Raw genomic sequence first — 22,554 nt, 5'->3', positions numbered from 1 at the left:
ACACATTTACTTAACTGACTTGCATACCCCCAAATACAGTCATATTGTTACCCTCATTTAAACACATACTTAAAGTGTATACCTTTTTACCTGGCAACTACAGTACAAGGACATTGTTTTTAGACATGAATTTTCAACTTTTATTTTCTGAGTGGGAAAGCTATGAGATGCAGAAAGCTATGCAGGTTTCCAATTGCCACACCACTGGAAAGCCTTTAATCTCCTTCTAATTCACCACCAACACATAAGTTACTGCCCTGACTTCCCTTACTCACTTCCCATTAAATCCTTTCAAGTCAGACTCCCTGTTGAGAGTGTGATGGTCACCATTGAGAGTGTATGGGGTCACATCAATGGCATCTTCTGCCATTATTTTCTAACAGAGGCACTGCAGAGAATCACTTGTTATAGTCATCAGGCACCACCTGGGCTACCTGTGTTTGTGGAGCATATCAAAAGGAAATCACCAAAGGGGATCTGGCTGGTGGAAGTGTTTAGATGGTAGTCAGGTCTATTAATGTCACACACATGCAAGGGAAATGAAACCACTTGACAGCACACACTTGCACACTCTTTATGTGATGCTAATACGCAAACATGTGCACACAGTTGAATTGTATTGTTATGCCAAATGAGTTATGACATACCATTTTATATTAGACTAGCAACATGCTGTTTCTGCTGTAAGTGTTCCAATTGTGAAGCAGCTCTCTTCCTGTCCAGACCTAAAGGTCCTATTGGTGTCTGCAGTCTCCTTCTCAGTTAAACTTTGGCATTCCCTGGACCGTGTGTGTGTGTGTGTGTGTGTGTGTGTGTGTGTGTGTGTGTGTGTGTGTGTGTGTGTGTGTGTATGTGTGTATGTGTGTATGTGTGTGTGTGTGTGTGTGTGTGTGTGTGTGTGTGTGTGTGTGTGTGTGTGTGTGTGTGTGTGTGTGTGTGTGTGTGTGGTGTAGTTCCTGATGCTCACTCGGTCTGTTGGCTTAACATCTGGATTTTACAATTGCCTTAAACCTTCAGTCTACCAGTCTATACATCTTTGTTGCATAACAGGATGCATACATGTTTACATACTGGGATACTGTCATGAAAACAGTCACAACACATTTTAACTATTGCTATTTAAAACACATTACAAACAATTGTTTTAACATTCTCAGGTCATTACATTGCAAAGCGTGGGGCAGTATCCCCCTTGTCTACAATCAGTCACATGATTTTTCACAAAAGGAGAGCGAGCTGTATTCACATGGATTGTCTTGCCAGGGCTGATCTGGTCTAGACATTACACAGCTCTGTGTTTGGTTGCTGGGCTGCCCTGGGCTCCAGTATCTAGAATAGAACCACAAGTGACTCATTTATTAGACAAATCTATGATTGACTCAGATCCTAGTGAATGGAAATATAAAGTCTTCAGAGGGAGAGTAACTAATAGACACTCAGTGCTCTTATGAGCCATTGCAATATCAAACATAAGGATATGTATTTCAAATTCTACATATCTCTGCTCACTACCCCTTGTCCATTCTGTGAGCACTGGCCCTTCAGTATTCTTTTTGGTACTTGCTGCTTTTCAATCATGATGGTTTCATTCATCACTTGACAACTGAAAGGGTATTTGTAACTGGACTGGTGGTGTTTCAGCTGAATGGAAACGTATATATCAGATGAGAGTCTTTCTTACTCTGTGGTGTTGAGTGGACTGTTGTCCACCCACATCCAGCCGGTCCCATTTCCCTGTAGCCCAATCCATCCAGTTGTCCTCAGCCCTGCAATGAATTCCTGTGACATAGGTCAGATCACACAACTAAACATATCAGACATACAGTATGTGTTAATCACACACACGCACACACACACACACACACACACACACACACACACACACACACACACACACACCCTCCTCTCTCTTCCTCTCTCTCTCATTCAGACAGACAGACAGACAGACAGACAGACAGACAGACAGACAGACAGACACACACACACACACACACACACACACACACACACACACACACACACACACACACACACACACACACACACACACACACACACACACACACACACACACACACACACACACACACACAGAGTCTCCCTCACTTGTACTTCCTGGCTTTTGATGATCACCAGGTCGGCCCCCGCTGCTTTGCAGTCCTCTCTAGCCTCCGCCCAGCTTTTCTCAGCACAGGAGACACGGTAGCACTTGCACTGGAAATACCTCCAACTAGTGGGACACTGGGACTCTGCCGGTACTGTAATTGACAGTAATTAAGGAGAATGCTTATAATGCTTCAAATATTTAGATATTTATTTATTTATTTATTTATTTTTTTAAGAAACTACTTTTCTCCTGCATGGCAGATATCTTTCCCAGGAGGTACTGGACACCCAGTACTATGGTAGAGGCCAGCAGAAGCCCACACAGCACCACTAGCCCCACAGATGGACACCGGCAACACCTGGTGTCTCTCACTGCACCTTAGAGACAGACCGGCACACATATACAATATGCACTGAGAATGATACAGTAAAACAAGCAATACGAGAGTTCACGCTCAAGTTGTCTCAAGTTCAGAATGGATGGTCTTTATGGGATATTATATTAAGTGAAAATCAATTAAAAAAGACATGTTCATGTACAGTAATAGGTTTTGGTTATTTGTAAAGCACGGTACATCTGATTTGAAGATTTAGTCCCCAGGCAACACTAGCTCTTGCTATCAGACCATTGTAGCACTGGATACAACACTTCATCTACAGATTATAGTGTAAGAAATCACACCATTTTCAGAACATAAATAACATGGCCAGCTTCAAGCATTAACTGACAACCATGTGTGCATTTTTGTTTGAATCTCTGAATCGAACTACCTTGATTGGCCTTTTGGAAGTCTGTGCAGGGTTTCATAAGAATATAATCATTTCCGTCTTCGTCTATTTCGACCTCTTTCGAGGGGGGATCCGCATCGGGGATGTCCATCACGATATGACTGCCATCTTCAATCGAACTCTCTTCATCACTTTGCTCTTCTGCTAAACCCTCCATTGTGTCTCAAAGCTCATCACAATGATCAGCAGTACTGTGTGTGTCTTATGTCTAAAACATAACACCACATCTCTATGAATAGCCAGGAATTACATGACATAGTTTCATATGTAGGTGTGTTAGAGAAATGTTTTTTTGTGTGGTTAGTTTTGTTTTTCCTGTTAGCTATACAGTAGTTAACATCAGAGGCACTCTCCTGATAGAGCTGTATAGTAGTTAACCCAGCTGCTGCAGGCTAGAGGTCTTGTCACCGCTGAGTGACAGCGTTTTTGTTTTGCGTGTCACGGTACAGGTCTGCACATGACATGTCTGTACCCTTGTGGTTGTCATGATGCATGAGAAACAGTGGGTTAGGTTAGGGTCTCCATATAGTCACATATTTCAGCTTTGACTTTGCACCTGACCTAACTGAGAAGACTCACGGTCACATTCACTGTCTCATTATCTCTTTTCCGTCTTTGAGCCTACATCACATACTGAACTATTTAGAAATACAGTACTTCCACGTATTATATCATCCTATGCTATACTGTTACACTGTCAACATGATTGATCAAATCACAAGGCATATTATTGATGTTTATTATGATTTAAAACATACTGTATGTCACTGGATATAGAGCCATAAAGATTACATCTTTCACTGACACATTGATGTAGGATCCATATGATGTGGCTAAATGTAAAACAAAAATGCAAACATACTGTATGATAAGTGAAGAGTCAAATAGTGCATATTTTAACTTTTCATCTTTGTCTGACCATCTTATAACGCACATCTTAGAAATTAGCTGATTTTTCACAAATGGTGTAAAATGTGACAGAGTTACATGGATAGTCATGCCAGTTGGAGGTGGAATTTTTGGCATGTGGGCGGAACATGACACAATTTTCTGTTTTGGGTAGTCCATGTGCCCAGAACTCTGGCCTAAAATACAAAAAATATTAATCAAAACAGTATACAGAAACAAAAAAGTCAGTGCAAGGAAAACAAGTTAAAACGTCTGACTCTACTGGTATAGAGTCAGACGTACTCTACAGTATATTGGTTAATCCTTGTAGGCTATTAGTACTTGAGAAAGGGGAAACTTGTACTAGTTTTCACCTGACCGTTGGGCTATACATCACTCCAACTGTTTTAGAGGACTGGTTGTGTCATAATGACCATTGTATATGATGAGATTGAGATTACTTGTATATGATGAGATGAGATTGTACAGTATATGATGATGTGAGATATATAATGAATTTGCATTTACATTTGCATAGCGAAAGCTATTTACAGCTTACGCTCCACAAATGGAATGGTTCAGTTGTGTGCCTGGTGTGTCCCCTCTGTGAGCACCAGTCACCTACATGTAGTAACCAAAGCTGATAACTAACCCTCTGGAGAGTGGTCTACCATTCACCCACATCCAGCTCTTCTCATGTCTTTGTAGTCCAATCCAGCTCCATTTCTTCAGCCCATTAATGAAGACCTGTGGTGTAATAAGTCAGACCACACACCGCAGTCATGACCAATAAACTTCACTCCCAGGTACCCATCATGAAAACACACATATGCTGTCCCCTCCGTCCCTATCTGGCTTACTTGCTCCTCCTCACTCTCAATGGTCACCAGATCTGCTCCAATGGTTTGGCAGGCTTTTCTAGCGTCAGGCCAGGTGTGTGGTTTAAGGACATAGTAACACTTGCAGTTAAACTTCCATCCTGTTGAACATGTGGAATCTGTAGGTAAGGTAGAATTTGTAGTTTATTTATTTATTTGTTTTCCATCTAAATGAATGAGTGTATGATGCCTGGCACCTTTATACAATTAGAGATAGATATTATAAATATACTGTAGATATTGATAGATAGATACTGTAGATAGATAGATAGATAGATAGATAGATAGATAGATGGATAGATAGATACATACAGTACATACATACATACATACATACATACTGTACTGTACAAACATACATACACTACACATTAGAATTAAGAATAGTCTTTGTTTTCATAATCTTTCATTAATATATTTCTACTAAAATACTAATAAAGTTACATCTATTCAATTAAAATTTACTTTTATTTTTCAAAAATTCTGCAAACTGTCAACTAGCAATCAGTTCTCACTCAAGATCTTGTTTTGCAATGGCCAGTCACTGTTGCCTCCCTGTGGGCAGGCTAGACTTACTTCTTAGTAACTCATTTCTGTCTTGGATTAAGGCAGTGTAATTGCTCAGTAACAGGTCTCTTTCCTGGATTAAAGCGGTGTAATTGTTGTTCAGTAACTTCCTTTCCTGAATTGAGTTACTATAATTATTCAGTAGTTCATCTCTTTCATGGGTTAAGGTGTTGTAATTGCTCAGTAGTTCATCTCTTTCCTGGGTTATTTCAATGGTGTATTTAATATGCAGTCCTGTGATGAAGATCAGCAGTAGAACCCCCATCACTCCCAGACCCACAGAAGCACATCGAGAGCACCTGCCCATCTGTACTGCAGATGAAGGGCAAGAACGACAACAGTTAGGAAAAACAAGCAATTGTTGTTAGATATTACCACTAAATATTGTGCAGATTACGATATAAGTATTACGCATGGCTGTTCTGTCTAATTTCTGTTCTTGTTCTTGCTGGCATGGATACAACTAGAGTCTTTCTGGTGCCACAGTTATTGAACTTGGACTGAATTGCTTGAATTTGGACTGAAGCAATCAAAAACTGGTGCAAGCAAAAGTATAGTATCCCTTTCTGCCCTTTCTGGGATTCACCTTTTATTTTGTAACTGATATATCATCAATTATCAGTTCAGTTATCAGTGTTGAGTTCATCATCATTCTTTGTCAGTTCAATTATCATTCTTTGTCAGTTCAATTATCATTGTTCAGAGTTATCAGAATTAAATTAAATTTTATTTAGCAAAATAATTATTATTCATTATTCATGATCATAAACCATTAACTATTGAATAAAAGTTATGCATATTTCCAACTATCACATCTCCATAAATCCTTTCCTTTTCTTAGAATTCATTTATACTTAAAGTACCACACTGGCCTCATTCACAGACCATTTAATATTTTCCAAGCAGAGTATGATAGAGTAGATTACATTGATCTGTAATGGAGTTTATTTACCAGAACTGTGTTTTGTGGCTGGCATTTGCAGGCTTGTGTTGGTGTAGCTTGATGTCTCCTCTTCCATTTTAGCGACTTAAAAGTTGTGTGGTGATACATATTGTGTCTATATACCTCCTCCTACTGTACTGTACATCTCGCTCACTCTCACTTATTGCTGTTTGCTCTTGTTGCTCACCAGATCATCTCCGTGACAGGCTTCTCTAGCTGCATACCAGTTTCTCAAAGTTAGAGATGTGGTAACATTTGTAGCGGCCATATTTCCATTATTTGTAGCCACTCACCTCACTTCTGTTACCCATTTGATGTAATTAACCTCAGATGAGCGATGAAGTAGCCATAATAAGCCCATAATAAGTCATAAAGACACGTATCTGCAGTATACTGAGAATCACACTTTTGTTTTATGTCTTACAGGTGTATAAATATCATCTTGTGCTCCCACGTGATATCTCTCTCACTTTCTCATTGCACATGCAAAGAAAGTGAAACCATGGTTACACATCATGCACACACTTGTACTTATAATGTGATGCACATGCACACAGTTGTGCTAATAAGTTTATGAACCCATGCTGACCAAAAAGAGGAATATAAAAAAACATCTTTTGGAAAATTATCTTAATGCCTTAATAAAAAAAAGGACATTTTTTTTTTGTGAATGAATACATATGTAACATATCATTATGAATCATAAATAAATAAAAGTTCTTCCTTAAAATTCAGGGGGCATTAGTATACACACCCCTATGTTAAATTCCAATAGAGGCAGATTTTTATTTTTAAAGGCAAGTTATTTCATGAGTCCAGGAGACTATGCATCCTGATAAAGTTCCCTTGGCCTTTGAAATGAAAAATAGCCCCACATCATCACATACCCTTCTCTAAACCTAGAGATTGGCATGGCTTTATTTCAGTTTACCTAATAGCTGGTTTGATTTGCATTGAGAGATGATCTTATGGAAAGTACCCCATGCCAATCTCTAGCTAAACATAGCAACAGCAAGAGGAAGCTGCCGAGGTGTCTGATATGGTCTTCAGTTCTGTTGTGATTAATAAGAGGAACATACTAAGGGCATGACACCATTACCAAAAAATGAGCTTGAAATAACTATTGAGTGAAGGGTTTGCTTACAATTGAGATAAATGTTTCAGAATCTCAGGTTCATTGCCCGGTAGTCTGCTTATGTGGGCTTTCCTATTCCCCTTTCACAATGACACTGTGATGTGATGGAGTGCCGTCACCACGTTTTGAGTATAAGTATGAGTGTTGAGTATGAGTCAGAGTATACAGTATACTCTGACTTCCACACCAATTAGCCTGGCTCTCTCTTGGCTTTGTGGTCAAGCAGCAGGTTTAGTATCCCAGAGACCTGGATCCGAGGCCAGGAGGGGTCACTGCTCCCTTCCTTTGCTACATACGGTATGGTGTTAGACGTGGGGTGGCTGGCATCCGCCGAGGAGGTTGTGTTTTCATTGGGGTTTGTCTGTTTGTTTGTTTGTTTGTTAGCAAGATAACTATCTATAAGTGTCTATCTATCTATCTATCTAACTCAAAAATGGATGGATTTCGATGAAATTTTCAGGGAAGGTCTGAAATGACCCAAGGAAGAAACGATTAAAGTGATCCATATCACTGTCTGGATTCAGGAGGCAGTTATGTTTTTCACTTGGCGGTGTAATGGCATGGTTTGGCCACGTGGTGGCGATCTGAATAGTTTAGGTTCAAATGTATGACAAACAAGGAAGAACAACACAGGCAGAGGTCTGCGCTGTCTGAGTGCTTTTCTTTTATTTTGTGTCATAGCCAGTGCCTAAACAAAAGCAAATATTATGTAATTATGTAGTACACAGAGTAGGGGCTATTCATTTATTTTTAATCAACATTCATTATCTCATCTTTATTATACAGTAGAATGTGGGACAGTAACTTCTTCCTGAATTAGTTAGCTGATATTTCACAGAAGGGGTAGAACGCAGAGGAGCATGGATAGTCATGCCAGGTGGTTGTGGGGTACTCTGGTTCTGGGAGGAACAGAGTGCAGTTCTCTGTGTTGCTGTTGGGCTGTCCAGTTGCCCAGAATGCGGCCCTGAAATAGCAATTGAATTGAATTCAATGCAGCATCAGCAACACTTTGAGCTATTAGTCAAGTGCATTAACTGATAGTCTTACAGTGTTGTTGAAGCCATATTAGAACCAATGCTGATGAATAATAATCATTGCTGATGAACTGACCCTGTGGAGAGTGGTCTACCATTCACCCAGGTCCAGCTCATCCCATGTCTCTGTAGACCAATCCAACCCCATCTCCCCAGCCCATTAATGTACACCTGTAGTAGTCAAACAGGAAAGTCAGGTCAAGTAAAGATCAGACACATATCTCTCTCTCTCTGTCTCTCTCTCTCTCTCTCACTCACTCACTCACTCACTCACTCACTCACTCACTCACTCACTCACTCACTCACTCACTCACTCACTCACTCACTCACACACTCACTCACTCACTCACTCACACACACACACACACACACACACACACACACACACACACACACACACACACACACACACACACACACACACACACACACACGTAACCACGCCTCCATCTTTCTCAGTATTACTTGTTCCTCTTCACTCTCGATGGTCACCAGATCTGCTCCCATGGCTTGGCAGACTTGTCTAGCCTCAGACCAAGGTTTCGGAATAGACGAGATGAGATAACTCTTGCCATGGAAATTCAAACCTTTGGAGCATATCTCTGTTGGAAATACACACAGTTTTCAGTGCAATATATTTCATTGAAACAGTATACTGCACAAATAATTTAAAGCAAAATTTGACTTACTGCTCAGGAACTGATCATTGGATTTAGTTAAGGCCGTGTCATTGTTCTCCGAGGTTGAGATTGTGTATTTGATGAGTAACTCCTCTTTCTCTTGCATTAAAGTGCTGTAATTGCTCAGTAGTTCATCTCTTTCCTGGGTTATTTCAATGGTGTATTTAATACGCAGTCCTGTGAGGAAGATCACCAGTAGAACCCCCATCACTCCCAGACCCACAGAAGCACCTCGAGAACACCTCCTCATCTGTACTGTAGCTGAAGGGCACAAGGCAGATGACAATTATTACTTACAGAATCAGAAACAACTATTATGACAGTTACCACAATGGGAAAATATACATATAGAGCAATTACATACATACATTCAATACATACAAAATACATAGAGCAAATATGGAAATGTACACAAGCATTAACGTTATCATTCCTAGAACCTTCTTGGAACCACTAAGTTATTGAGGCATGATTGAGAAGAACCCATCATTTGTGACGTATTTTGTCCTCCGATTTCTTTTGATTTGCTATGCAGCTTTTATTAAGAATTAAGAATTTGATGAAATTAATAATAATTGCAACATTTTTTTCAGTGAAGATCTTCATTTCATTTGTCTTTGTAGGACTATAGACTTAAATGACAACTGTCCACCATATTTTGAGGCCCCTTTAAGTCAATTGCTGCAGTACTGAGTTAGCAGGCTAACACGAGCACAGAGACCGGCATTGCATCAAAATAATCCACTTTTTGTAATAGGGTTGTACTTTTTAAACGGTAAGTTATTGTAAACTGTGCTGGAAACCAGTTTTGTCTAAATGACAGCCCATATTATCCATACGTAATAAGTAATAATTGAGTCTGACCACATCAACCTCCACTTCTCACTCACTCAGATTTGCTCTTCTTCTCTTCTCTTGTTCCTCTTACTTGTTCGTCGTTGCTTTTGATGGTCACCAGATCTGCTCCTTGTGCATATTTGCGTGCATGTGCACCACAGAAAGTGGGTGCTGTTTTTTTTTTTTTTTTTTTTGTACTTGTGTCATGTGACAGGCCCCATTTGGAACCACAAGATGAAACCTTTGTCCGACTGAATTTTCTATCCTAGTTGAAGCATAGAAAATGATTGTACTGCTTCTGTGTCTTACATGACATCTTCATCACGTTGCAGTAGTTAGAGGTCTGGGTTGTTGATGTTGTTTGTAAGATTTTGTTTTAGGAGCATATTTCAACGTGCCAGCTAGTGTTCAAGCCATTGGATAGTGGAAGTAGAAAAGCACAAGTCTCAGAAACGTTAATGAACTGTTCGTCATCCCATTGAATCAACAACAAAATTACAATTCTTTGCAAATAACAATTGCATTCTATAAAATGTTATTTATCATAATATTTTTAACCGTTAGCCTAGCTTTTGACTATGTTACAGATTCAATTTAAACTTTAGTGTATAACACAAACTATATCTGAAGTGACTGTGACATCACATATTGTGAAATGGGGAAGTAATTCATCTTAACAACCGAATTATGAAACAAAATAGCTTTGGAACTGATAAACGTCACCTGACGAAGACCATACTTGGTCGAAACGTTGTGTCATTAAATCACTTCGGGAGCAGCAGCAACAGTGTGCTGGCACTTTTTCAGTTTTTAAGATTAACTTACCAGACATTGTGGATGAAATAGGCTTTTGTTGGCTCTTTAGGGTCTTGTGTAAACAAATTCATTCATATCTTCATCTGATCAGGTTGGTGATGTTATCATGATGTTAGCCATGTCAGTAGTAAGATAGATCTGCTGTGTCAACGTGACTAAAAAGTCTTTAAGAGGAACCTGCTACAGTGAGGTCCAATTGAAGGTATAGCAGATTATGTCGAGTTCTATTTAACCTCACTGCTTGAGTTAACTTCAGAGTAGCATACTAAGGGACACATATAAGACATTTCTTGCATACAGACACAGGAAAGAGCTCTTGACATGAAAATGTCTGTCTCAAGGTGTACCTTGTGGTATACCAGAGTTTTTTGTTGTTTCCCTTTCCTTTGAAACACACAACGATGATGAAGTGTCAGTTGCAGTTCTCTTCTTTTAATGCGACTCATTACACACCGGATATGCATGCACACACACACACACACACACACACACACACACACACACACACACACACACACACACACACACACACCGGATACACATACACACTGATGCAGTAATAATATGTTCATGTGACTACTGTGCCACAATTATTGACGGAAGGTGGTGAAAGTGATTTCTACTAAGCACGCTCAACCTACAGTAGAAGCGCACACACACACTCAGTCACACACATTTATTAATTTAGCTGACACTTTTATCCAAAGCAGCTTGCAAATGAGGACTTACATTCAAGCTATTAGAAAAGGAGGACTTAACAAATGCATACTACTTTTGCAAACACAAGACGACATAACTACTTTTACGAACACCAGACAACTTAACTACAGTACATTTACAAACACAAGCTGTAAGTGCCATAGTTATAAGACATTTTTTTTTCCTGATAAGCAATAGCAGAAGATAAAGTTTGTTGTGTGACACAAGTGCAGAAGCATGTCCACATCCACCTATATCTTTTCAGGGAGGTACTGTACTCTTCTGGAACAAGATAACGTTTCCAACAGACCCTAGAAAGATAGGGCCAATCAGCGACAAGAGGAGAGGATGCTATAGCTTTGAATTTGAAAGTGGCAATGCTAAATGGTAGTAGGAATTACATTCAGGCTACAATGTAAAAGCAGGCCTCAGGGTAACAATGCATACTACTTTTACAAACACTAGATAGCATAGTTACTTTTACAAATACCACAACATACTGTAACTACTTTTACAAACACTAGACAACATAGCTACTTTTACAAACACCAGACAGCATAGCTACTTTTACAAGCACAAAACAACCAGAGGATGAAAATGCAATGAAATTAAATAGTACAGTTCTTGTCTCACAAGAATGAGTATCACGTATGTCACAACATAAACAGTTTCTGTTAATAAACAATAACAGATGATATAATTATGGTAATTGTGTGTGCCATAGTCAGTGGCTAAATGATAATGAGAAACAAATAAAATAATAATTATATATATATATATATATATATATATATATATATATATATATATATATATATAATGTAATGATTTTGTATACAGAGGGTTATTCATTTCTTTTAAATCAACATCTTTATCTTGCCTTAGAATATGGGATGGTCATTTCCTCCTCAATTAGGTAGCTGACTTCTCACAAATGGGGCAATACTCATGGCCACATGGATAGTCAAGCCAGTTGGAGGTGGGGTATTGCACATCTGGGGTGCTTATAACACAGGGCTGTGGGTTGCTGTTGGGCCGTCCAGGTCCCCAGAATACAGGCCTGAAATTGAAATTGAAATTGAAAGGAATTTTCAATGCTGCATCGGTAAAATGTTTTGGCTGTCAGTCAAGTGCATTAACTGATAGTCCTGCAGTGTTGTTGAAGCCATATTATAACCATTGCTGATGAATATCTAACTGACCCTGTGGAGAGTGGTCTACCATTCACCCAGGTCCAGCTCATCCCATGTCTTTGTAGACCAATCCAACCCCATCTTCCCAGCCCATTAATGTACACCTGTAGAAGTCAGAGAATTAAGTCAGGTCCAATACAAAAAAAATCAGACATAGTATTACTCTCCTTCTCTCTCTCTCTCTCACACACACACACACACACACACACACACACACACACACACACACACACACACTCATGCACACTCGCCACAACCACGCCTCCATCTTTCTCAGTATTACTTGTTCCTCTTTACTCTCGATGGTCACCAGATCTGCTCCCATGGCTTGGCAGACTTGTCTAGCCTTAGACCAGGGTTTCGGAATAGACGAGAGGAGATAACACTTTCCGTAGAAATTCCATCCTCTGGGGCATGGTACCTCTGTAGGCAATATACAGTTTGCAGTGCAATATATTCTATTGAAACACTATATTGCAAAAGTAATAATTTAATTGATTTGTTAAATAATTAAGGAGCATTAAAACAGCAGAAAACATTACTGCTCAGAAGCTGGTCTCTCTCCTGGGTTACATTGCTCCATCTGAACTGCAACAGGTCCCGGTCAGTCCTCAACTGGTCTCTTTCAGCCTTTAACTGGTCTCTTTCAGCCTTTAACTGGTCTCTTTCAGCCTTTAACTGGTCTCTCTCAAAGATGTATTTGACACACAGGCCAGTGGTCAGTAGCAACAGTAAAACACATAGCACACCCACAATGACCCATAGGGAACAGTTGTTTTCCTGTACTTCAAAGTCCAGACGACAAACACAGAGTAACAGAAAGGTATTACAACGTACAGATACAATATCAACTTTGCATACGTAATCTCACATGTAATATATAATGTACTGTGTGCATTTTTATGGTATGTATCTTATGAGATCATGTCAATGGTAAAGCTATTCGGATAAACTCCTGAAACAATAGCACGGCATGCACAATTGTAGTAGTATTTAATCAAGATAGTTACCAAACGTCCTGGATGTAATAGACTTTTCTGGGCTCCCGCAGGATCTCATGTTGACATATTCATACGTCCCCTCATCTGTGCTGTCTGGTTTGGAAGTCTCAGCATCCATAACAACATCATCATAAACAGTTTCTCCATCCATCCTGTGTCTCAGCTGTTTGTAGCATTACTAAGGTATCTTCAGAGCTCACTCACAAATGGGAAGTGTGTGTGTGCATGGCTGTGGTTTGTGTGGTGAGTGTGATCAACACTGATAATCAAAACACTGCCCAGGGTGTCTGAGATGGTCTTCGGTTCTCCTTTCCACCCTGGCAGGGCTGTACGTTAACTTGTTTTGCTCATAGCACTGGTGCTACATAGGGTTCGTAGTTTTGTAGTACACAAAATCTGTAGCATTGGTATAGCCTACACATTTTGAATAAGGTGCTACAAGAGCTAAACTGGTAAATAGCACATAGTACAGACTGATTTTATTTGTAGCATGTGCTACGTATTTGTAGCACTGTACAGCCCTGCATCATGGCACCCAAAGATGATGAACATTAGTTGTTTAAGCATGCAGACATCTTCTTTTAATGCTGCTTATTGACACACCAGATACCTTCCCCGTACACACACACACGCACACGCACACACATACTGGATTGGATCTTATTGGATCTTGACCTTAACGATTACGTAATAACTGTGAGTGATAGCCTGATAGCCTGACCCACCTTTTCCATCAGACCCCAGAAAAGTAGGACCAGTCAGTGACGAGAGGGGATGATGCTATAGTTTTTAAATAAAATATGGCTAAACAGTAGCTTACTTAATTTACTTACGTTCAAGCTGCATTGCAAAAGGAGGCCTCAATGCATACTACTTTTACAAACACCAGACAACATAATTACTTTTTACAAACACCAGACACCATAATTACTTTTACAAACACAACCATATGATGAGAGTGCAATGGAATTACTGTATGTAGTGTGTAGTTCTGGGCTTATTAGTATCACGCGTGTCACAACATAACAAAACATCTTCAAGGTGCAATCAGGGATTTCACAGGAAGTAGCATTTGTTTGTGCTTATGTTGACATTTAAATGTATTAGAAGATGCTTTCTGCAAAAAAAAAAAAAAAAAAATGTATGTTATATTTTAACCAAAGACCGAACGAAAAATGCCGGAAACTAGCTCAACCCTCCCTTCAGTATTCCCAGAGAAAATCCACGCAGGTTGTTGGGGGATACGTTTTACGTCGTGATGAGATGATTGCTGAATGTTGCAAAACATTTTATAAGCTTGAAATCACATAAAATCCCTGACTGCGTCTTAAAGCAGTAACAAAAGATCCATAGCCAGTGCCTAAACAATAAAACATGTTATGTAATGATTTAGTGCACAGATGACTTTTAATTTCTTTTAAATCAACATTCATTATCTTGTCAATATGGGACAGCAATTTCTTCTTGAATTAGCCGAATTAGTTAGCTGATTTTTCACAAATGGGGTAAAAGGTAGAGGAGCATAGATAGTCATGCCAGCTGGAGGTGGGGTTCTCCACATTTGGGCTTGTTATAGCACAGTGCTTCGTTTTGCTGATGGGCTGTCCGGGTTCCCAGAACACAGGCCTGAAATTAAAATTGAAAGACATCTTGAATGCAAGAAATGCAGCTTCAATAAAATATGTACAGTATGCTGTTAGTCAAGTGCATTATCTGCCATATTGTATCAGCCATATTATAACCATTGCTGGTGAATATCGAACTGACCCTGTGGAGAGTGGTCTACCATTCACCCACGACCAGCTCATGCCACATCTGTGTAGTCCAATCCAACCCCATCTAGTCACCAGTGAATTGATATAAACCTGTGGTAGTCAGACAAAATAATCAGGTCCAGTGAAGATCAGTGAAATGTATTACTGATACACACACAAACATACACTTGCATGCACACACACACACACACACATACGTATACCACGGCTCTTTTGCTATATTACTTGTTCTTCCTCACTCTCGATGGTCACCAGATCTGCTCCCATGGCTTGGCAGACTTGTCTAGCCTCAGACCAATTTTTCGAAATAGACGAGATGAGATAACATTTGTCATGAAATGTCCATCCTCTGGGACATGGTACCTCTGTTGGAAACGTACACAATTTTCAGTGCAACAAATTTCACTCAAACACTACACTGCAAAAATGTGATTTGTTAAAGGGAAGTTCCGGTCTAACACCAACCATCTTTTTGTGGATGATAACGAGTGTTGTTGTAGTTGTGCAGTAGTTCATCTCTTTCCTGGCTTATTTCAATGGTGTATTTAATACGCAGTCCTGTTATGAAGATCAGCAGTAGAACCCCCATCACTCCCAGAGCCACAGAAGCACATTGAGAGCACCTCCTCATCTGTACTGTAGCTGAAGGGCACAAGGGAGATGACAGTTATTACTTACAGAATCAGAAACAACTATTAAGAGACCACAATGAGAAAATGATATTCACAATAAGGTAAGGTAAGGTAAGGTAAGGTAAACTTTATTATCCCCTGGGGGAAATTCAGGTGGTCGATATTACACATCTCCTACATATAAAACAAACAAAACATATAATGTACAAAACAAGTGACACAATAGACAGACAATAGACACACAACATTACAGACTAACATCACAAAAGACATTATTATAAAAGGGGCTGTATAATAAATAGAGAATAAATAGAATAGTAAAAATGATATGAATGATAAAGAACTGCAATAAAAGGAATTACATGGATGTGCAGAGAACTAAAGTGCAACAGATTTTTTTGGTCTGTTATTGTGCAGTCTGATTGCTGTGGGCACAAATGACTTGTGGTACCTACCTTACAATAAATACATAGAACAAATATGGAAATGTGCGCAAGGATCTAAGGTCTGTTCCCTCAGAACCTTCTTGGAACCACTAAGTTAGTGCTGCCACTAACGACTAATTTTCTAACGATTAATCTTTCGACTAATTTTTCGATTAGTCGACTAATCTAAACGACTATTTTTCTTTAAAAAAAAATCAAGTTTTCGTTATTTTTTTGTGTCCATTTTATTTTTAACTCAACTGAAGGGCCAAAACATGACATATAGCCATAGATATAGATATGCTCATATCAATATCAGCCTACTTTTGTAGAGTTAATAACAGAATGAATAACATTACAGCCGTTAGAGACGGGAGACCACAAATAAATAGGGGGTCAATAGCAAAACGATTAGTCGACTAAAAAAAATGGCATCGACTAATTTTCATAATCGATTAGTTCGATTATGTCGATTAATCGCGGCAGCACTACACTAAGTTATTGAGGCATTATTAGGAACCCATCATTTGTGTTCTATTCTGTCCTCCGATCTCGTTTTATTTGCTTTGCAGCTTTTTCCCAGACTAAGAGTCTAATATAATATGGTTTTGAGCAACATATACTGCTATCCGGGTGACTTCTTTTTCAGGGAAGACCTTGAATATTTCAGGAAAACAAAGGCAAAAGGAATACTGCACATATTACAACAGCATGGCTCCATAGAAGAGGCACTAATATGGCCTGTCTGCAGTCTAGACCTGTCAAAGTGGGCGCCCCATGAAATAGAAAAACTTGATTAAGAATGCCCCAGGCTGTTCAGTGCTAAAATATCCTGCATCGAGCAAGAATGGGGCAACATGACATTCTCAAAACTCTAGAAACGGGTCTCCTCAGTTAAACATTAGCAGAATGTTATTAAATGAAGAAGTGAAGCAGCACAATGGTAAACATGCCCCTGTCCAAACTTTTTTTGAGACATATTGCTTCCATCAAATTCAAAATGAACATATTTTCCAAATTACACTAACATCTCTCCACTTCAACTGTTGATATGTTCTCTTTGAACTATTCTCAATTAAATATAGGGTTACATGATTTGAAGATCAACACATTCTGTTTTTATTCACATGTTGCACAGTGTCCTAACTTGTTTTGAAATTGGGATTTACTTTTTAAACTATAAATTATTGAAAACCATTATTTATCTATACAACATGCCCATATTATGCATAACTAATAATTTTGTGTATGATCACATAGATCCCGAAAGAAGCATATTTACCAGAGCTTTGTTTTGTGGCTGGCATCTGATGGCTATTGCAGGCTCTCGTGCTAATGCTATTGCCAGTCTCCTCATCCAATGTTGGTCTTCTTGTTTCTCTTGTTCCTTTTACTTGTTCCTCTTGGCTCTTGATGGTCACCAGATCTGCTCCTATCAGAGCTTGACAGGTGTAACCCTCAGACCAATTCCTCACAGTTTGCAGCAGAAATATTTCCATTCAGAACAACCACATCTAATAACAAAATGGCACATGTACAGTACACACAGGGCAACAATGCAACTTCATGCTTGTGCACCACAGATTGTGGGTGCTGATTTTTTTTACTTGTGTGACAGTGGCACAGGCCCCATGTGAAACCACAAAATTATATTTATAAACCTGTTGGCCATGAAACAGAAACCTGGTTCTTAGTATTGGAAATTATTTCACCTTATATGACTTCTTCATTATGTTGAACTATTTTGAGCTGTACTGTTCCTTATAAGACAGCTTCATTGATTTTCCTACTGTGATGTGCTCTTTAGAATATTGTTCAGATAATTGCACAGCCACAAAGTAGGTTATGCTTGTGTGTTAATTTGCCAAACTCGTTGTGAAGTCAAAGCAAACTGTCATTGCATCGGAATTGCAGGTATATCTCAAAATTTGAATATCATGGAAAGTTAATTTTGAAAAAAAAAATCAAACACTTTTCAAACACTTTGACATGATGTTTGACTCTGTGCTGCTGCTGGTATTAGCCTACCAACTCAGTACTGCACTGAATGTTTGGACTTAAAGAGGTTTCAAAATAGGATGGACAGTTGCCCTTTAAGCCCATGATCCTAAAAAGCTTTACTTTAATGAAGATCTCTACTGAGACATACATATAACACAAAATACATGTATAGCTTGTTTTTATTTCAAAATGTTCCAAATGTAGTATTAACTTATTAAATTATCTCTCTCTCTAATATTTGCAGTGGATATAACCAATTATTACAGGGTAACTGTGGCTGAGCTGCAGACAATTTAGAAAAAATGCAAAAAAAAATTGCATCAGGTTGTTGATGACTCATGCTGGTCCCTCTCTCTGGTCAGAGTGGAGTAGCTGTTCAGGAGATGTTCATTATCCTGGTTTAATAACTGGTGTTCCGGTGTTCAACTGGTCTCTTTGAGTCTTTATTTCGGTCTTCAATTGGTCTCTTAACTGGTCTCTTTCAGTCTTCAACTGGTCTCTTTCAGTCTTTAGCTGATCTCTTTCGGAGGTGCATCTCACACACATGTCAGTGGTCAGGAGCAGCAGTGCAGCACACAGCACACCCACGGCCACAGTGACCCATCGTGGCCAGCCACTTTTCTGTACTGGAAAGTCCAGATGAAAGGCGCAGAGAGATATTGTAAAGAACAGAAACATACAATTGCACAACATTCTGTGAATTGTCAGTAACTTCATTGTCACCAATTTCGATATCTAAAGTTAGAGATCAACCTATACCTACCTCTCTGTAGTCCCTAAGAATAAATATCATACCCAGGAGACCTTACACACCTTTTAAGACTAAAGACTAAAATATATCGGACAGGTTGGTTGCTAATATGGGACATTCAAATTGAATGGAATATGTTTACTTTATGATGCTAACTTTTCATGCTAATTTATAATGGGGAAAGCTAGCTAGCCTAGCACTTACCAGAAATGACTGTCCGAGAACATGCTGCCACATATTATCAAACACATAAGTAGGACACATAAGTGGGACACCCAATAAATGTTCTTAAAAATCAATTAAAACTGATTTTCAAAATATTGGTGCATATATTGTTTCTTGAGCAGATCACTAACATGCATCAACAACAATAAGGAACCTTGTTCTATTTTTGACAAATTTACATCCTTGACATTAATCTAGTCAATATTGTAAGTCACTGAACTTTGCTACGAACATTTCTGTGGCATCACTACCATTAAGTTATGCAATTTCAGTCACATGACATACTGTACATGACTACATTTTGCTAGAACAGGAACATTAAACATGCCGAAGTGAGTGTAGTGTCCCACATTACTCAATGTCCCAGATTACCCGAATTCACCCAACTTGCACAGCCAGCCGGTTTTTACAACCTGTAAATTTGGTCACCATCACCTCCATTTTAGTTTTAGTGAAAACAATCTCTTAACTCTAACAGCGTAACAAGTGTAGCTGTGTAGCCAGATGATATGATCAAGGGCAACATCCAGGCCTCCACGTAAAATGGGATTGTGTTACTGTAGGTTGAGAGAGCAAGTGAGTAGTCAAATGAGAACTTTCTTATTAGCTGCTCTGAATAGCGTGAAAAAGCAGTTTCTTTAACAAGCAACTACTCCGGTAGCAGTTGGATCCAGAAGTATGGCACATTTTTGCATCACAACTTACTCAAGATAGTTAACTTACCAGACATTCCAGATGAAATAGGCCTTTGTTGGCTCTTTATTGATTTCATGTAAACATATTCATCCATGTCTTCATCTGTGCAGACTGGTTTTTTGATGTCAGCCTGGTCAGTGTTATGATAAATAGACTCGTGGTCCGTTATATCCTCAGCAGTGTGTAGCATGGCTACAAACTGTTCATCAAGTTACCTACTGTGTCAAGGTGTCTAATGTGTTTTTGAAGAGGGACCTGCCACAGTGAGGTCCAGTTGAAGGTATGGCAGATGGTGTTGAGTTCTGCTTGATTTTACCTCAGAGTAGCATACTAAGGGCCACAGATATAATATTTCTCGACAGACACAGGAAATAGCTCTTAATATGAAAATGTTTGTTATAGGGCTGCATGTTTCAATAGTTACCTTGTGGTATACCAGAGTGTTTTTTAATACTTCCCTTTCCTGTGATGCATAAAATGATGATGAAGCGTCAGTTCAGTTTTTTCAAATGTGGCTCACGTGAGATGCCTATATGCTCTCTCTCACACACACACACACACACACCCACACACAGTCTCTCTCTCTCTCTCTCTCTCTCTTTCTCTCTCTTTCTCTCTCTCACCCCTTCCCCTCCACACACATACACACACACACACACACACACACACACACACACACACACACACACACACACACACACAGACACACAGACACACACATATGCACAATAGCTTGATCATGTAATGTAAATAATGATACTTTATACAGGATATTACATTTAAGAGCAATTAAAAAAATATCCAAACTCTTTATCCAATAGCCTAACATCACAAATTGCCTAAATGATAACAACAATTAACAAATGTTATGTAATGATGCAGCACACAGAGAACTATTCATTTATTTTAAATCAACATTCATTATCTCACCTTTATTATACAATGCAGTAGAATATGAGACAGTAATTGCTTCTTGTATTAGTTAGCTAATTTTTCACAAATGGGGGGACATTTTTTATTGCATGGATAGTCATGCCAGTTGGAAGTGGGGATCTCCACATTTGCGCTGGATAGAATACAATTCTCTGTGTCACTGTTGGGCTGTCCAGGTCCCCAGAACACCGGCCTGAAATAGAAGTTTAAAGGAATTGTCAATGCTGCATCAGCAACACTTTCTGCTAATAGTCAAGTGAATTAACTGATAGTCCTACAGTGTTGTTGAAGCCATATTGCAATCACTGCTGATGATGAACTGACCTGGAGAGTGGTTTACAATTTACCCACAATCCAACCACTCCCTGGCCCATTAATGTACACCTGTGGTAGTCAGACAATGAAGTCAGATCAAGTAAAGATCACAAGACACAATGTATTACTGACACACATACACACAAACAGACACAGACACAGACAGACACAGACACAGACACAGACACAGACACACACACACACACACACACACACACACACACACACACACACACACACACACGCACACGCACACATGCACATGCACATACTGTACATATCTGAAACCATGCCTCCATCTTTCTCAGTATTACTTGTTCATCTTCAGTCTCGATGGTCACCAGAACTGCCTCAGACAGGGTTTCGAATCGCAATGAGATAACACTCATCAAAATTCCATCCACTTGGACATGATACTTCTGTAGGTAATATGCACATTTGCAGTGTGACATACTTCAGTGACACACTGTACTGCAAAATAAATTATTTAATTGATTTGATAAACAATGAATGAGTACTAAAACAGGAGAAAATATCAGTTCTTCTCACTCACTCCGTTCTGCGCTCTTGGTCTGTAGCCGGTCCCTCTCTCTCAGAAGCTGGTCTCTCTCCCGGGTTACGCTGCTCCATCTGAACTGTAACAGGTCATGGTCAGTCTTCAACTGGTCTCTTTCAGTCTTTAACTGGTCTCTCTCAGTCTTCAACTGGTCTCCCTCGATCTTCAACTGGTCTCTTTCTGTGGTGTATTTGACACACAGGCCGGTGGTCAGGACTGCCAGTGAAACACATAGCACACCCAAAGCCACAGTGACCCAACAGAGCCAGCCGCTTTTCTGTACTGGAAATACGAGATGATAGACACAGAGTGCAACAGAGCGTTACTACAGTACACTGAGGCATACTATTTCTCAACATTTTATAAATTCTTAGTCATTTCATGATATCCTTTATCGCCTATCCAGTCTTACATGTACAGTATACTTTACTGTATACAGGACAGTTGCATTTACTGTTTATGGCAAATATTTTATCATTACGACTTTAAAGGAATACTATTCAAATAAACTATGGCAGTTACCAGATGTACTGGATGTGATAGGCTTTTCTGGGTTCCTGCTGGATCTCATGTAGACATATTCATTCGTCCCCTCAGCTGTGCTGGCTGGTTTGGAAATATCAGCATCCATGACAATATCCTCATAAATCGCATCTTCATCCATTCTTATTTCAGCAGT

General features: G+C 39.3%; 2 protein-coding genes and 1 long non-coding RNA gene across 4 annotated transcripts in view; 1 reads left to right on the top strand and 2 right to left on the bottom strand.

Annotated features, from left to right (window-relative positions):
* unc5cb (unc-5 netrin receptor Cb) overlaps window positions 1–22,554 on the top strand; it is a gene marked incomplete in the record, with an annotated part of 206,583 nt that overhangs the window by 106,081 nt on the left and 77,948 nt on the right.
* Window positions 7,963–13,862, bottom strand: LOC134071158 (CD209 antigen-like). 2 transcript variants are annotated; one of them, XR_009937021.1, is made up of 5 exons: window positions 13,576–13,862; window positions 13,108–13,350; window positions 12,849–12,988; window positions 12,575–12,669; window positions 12,220–12,432 (listed from the first exon to the last, which is right to left on the bottom strand). XR_009937021.1 is itself a non-coding variant. In XM_062527776.1 (4 exons), exons 1-4 carry the CDS (start codon window positions 9,226–9,228, stop codon window positions 8,123–8,125), a joined length of 579 nt encoding a protein of 192 aa, XP_062383760.1. In that variant the 5' UTR covers window positions 9,229–9,266; the 3' UTR covers window positions 7,963–8,122. The 2 variants fall into 2 exon arrangements, 1 of the variants encoding a protein (XP_062383760.1); XM_062527776.1 differs by lacking the exons at window positions 12,220–12,432; window positions 12,575–12,669; window positions 12,849–12,988; window positions 13,108–13,350; window positions 13,576–13,862 and adding exons at window positions 7,963–8,270; window positions 8,417–8,511; window positions 8,806–8,942; window positions 9,030–9,266.
* On the bottom strand, window positions 14,967–15,928 carry LOC134071157 (uncharacterized). The gene is made up of 4 exons (XR_009937020.1): window positions 15,807–15,928; window positions 15,567–15,706; window positions 15,334–15,431; window positions 14,967–15,192 (listed from the first exon to the last, which is right to left on the bottom strand). It is a non-coding gene; the product is annotated as an uncharacterized LOC134071157 (long non-coding RNA).

This window comes from Sardina pilchardus, chromosome 23, assembly GCF_963854185.1.
Source record: "Sardina pilchardus chromosome 23, fSarPil1.1, whole genome shotgun sequence".
Taxonomy (NCBI): Eukaryota; Metazoa; Chordata; class Actinopteri; order Clupeiformes; family Clupeidae; genus Sardina; species Sardina pilchardus.
The sequence above is the reverse complement of the archived record's forward strand: the minus strand, read 5'-3'. Positions and strand labels throughout refer to the sequence as shown.

Bases quoted from the DNA above. Each gene is read 5' to 3' on its own strand.
- LOC134071158 (XM_062527776.1), bottom strand. From the start codon at position 9,228: ATGGGGGTTCTACTGGTGATCTTCCTCACAGGACTGCGTATTAAATAC. The intron at 8,512-8,805 runs GTAATACTGAGA...TGACTACTACAG, and splicing joins TCGAGAGTGAAGAGGAACAA to GTGTACATTAATGGGCTGGG. The intron at 8,271-8,416 runs GTCAGTTCATCA...TTGCTATTTCAG, and splicing joins GGTAGACCACTCTCCACAGG to GGCCGCATTCTGGGCAACTG.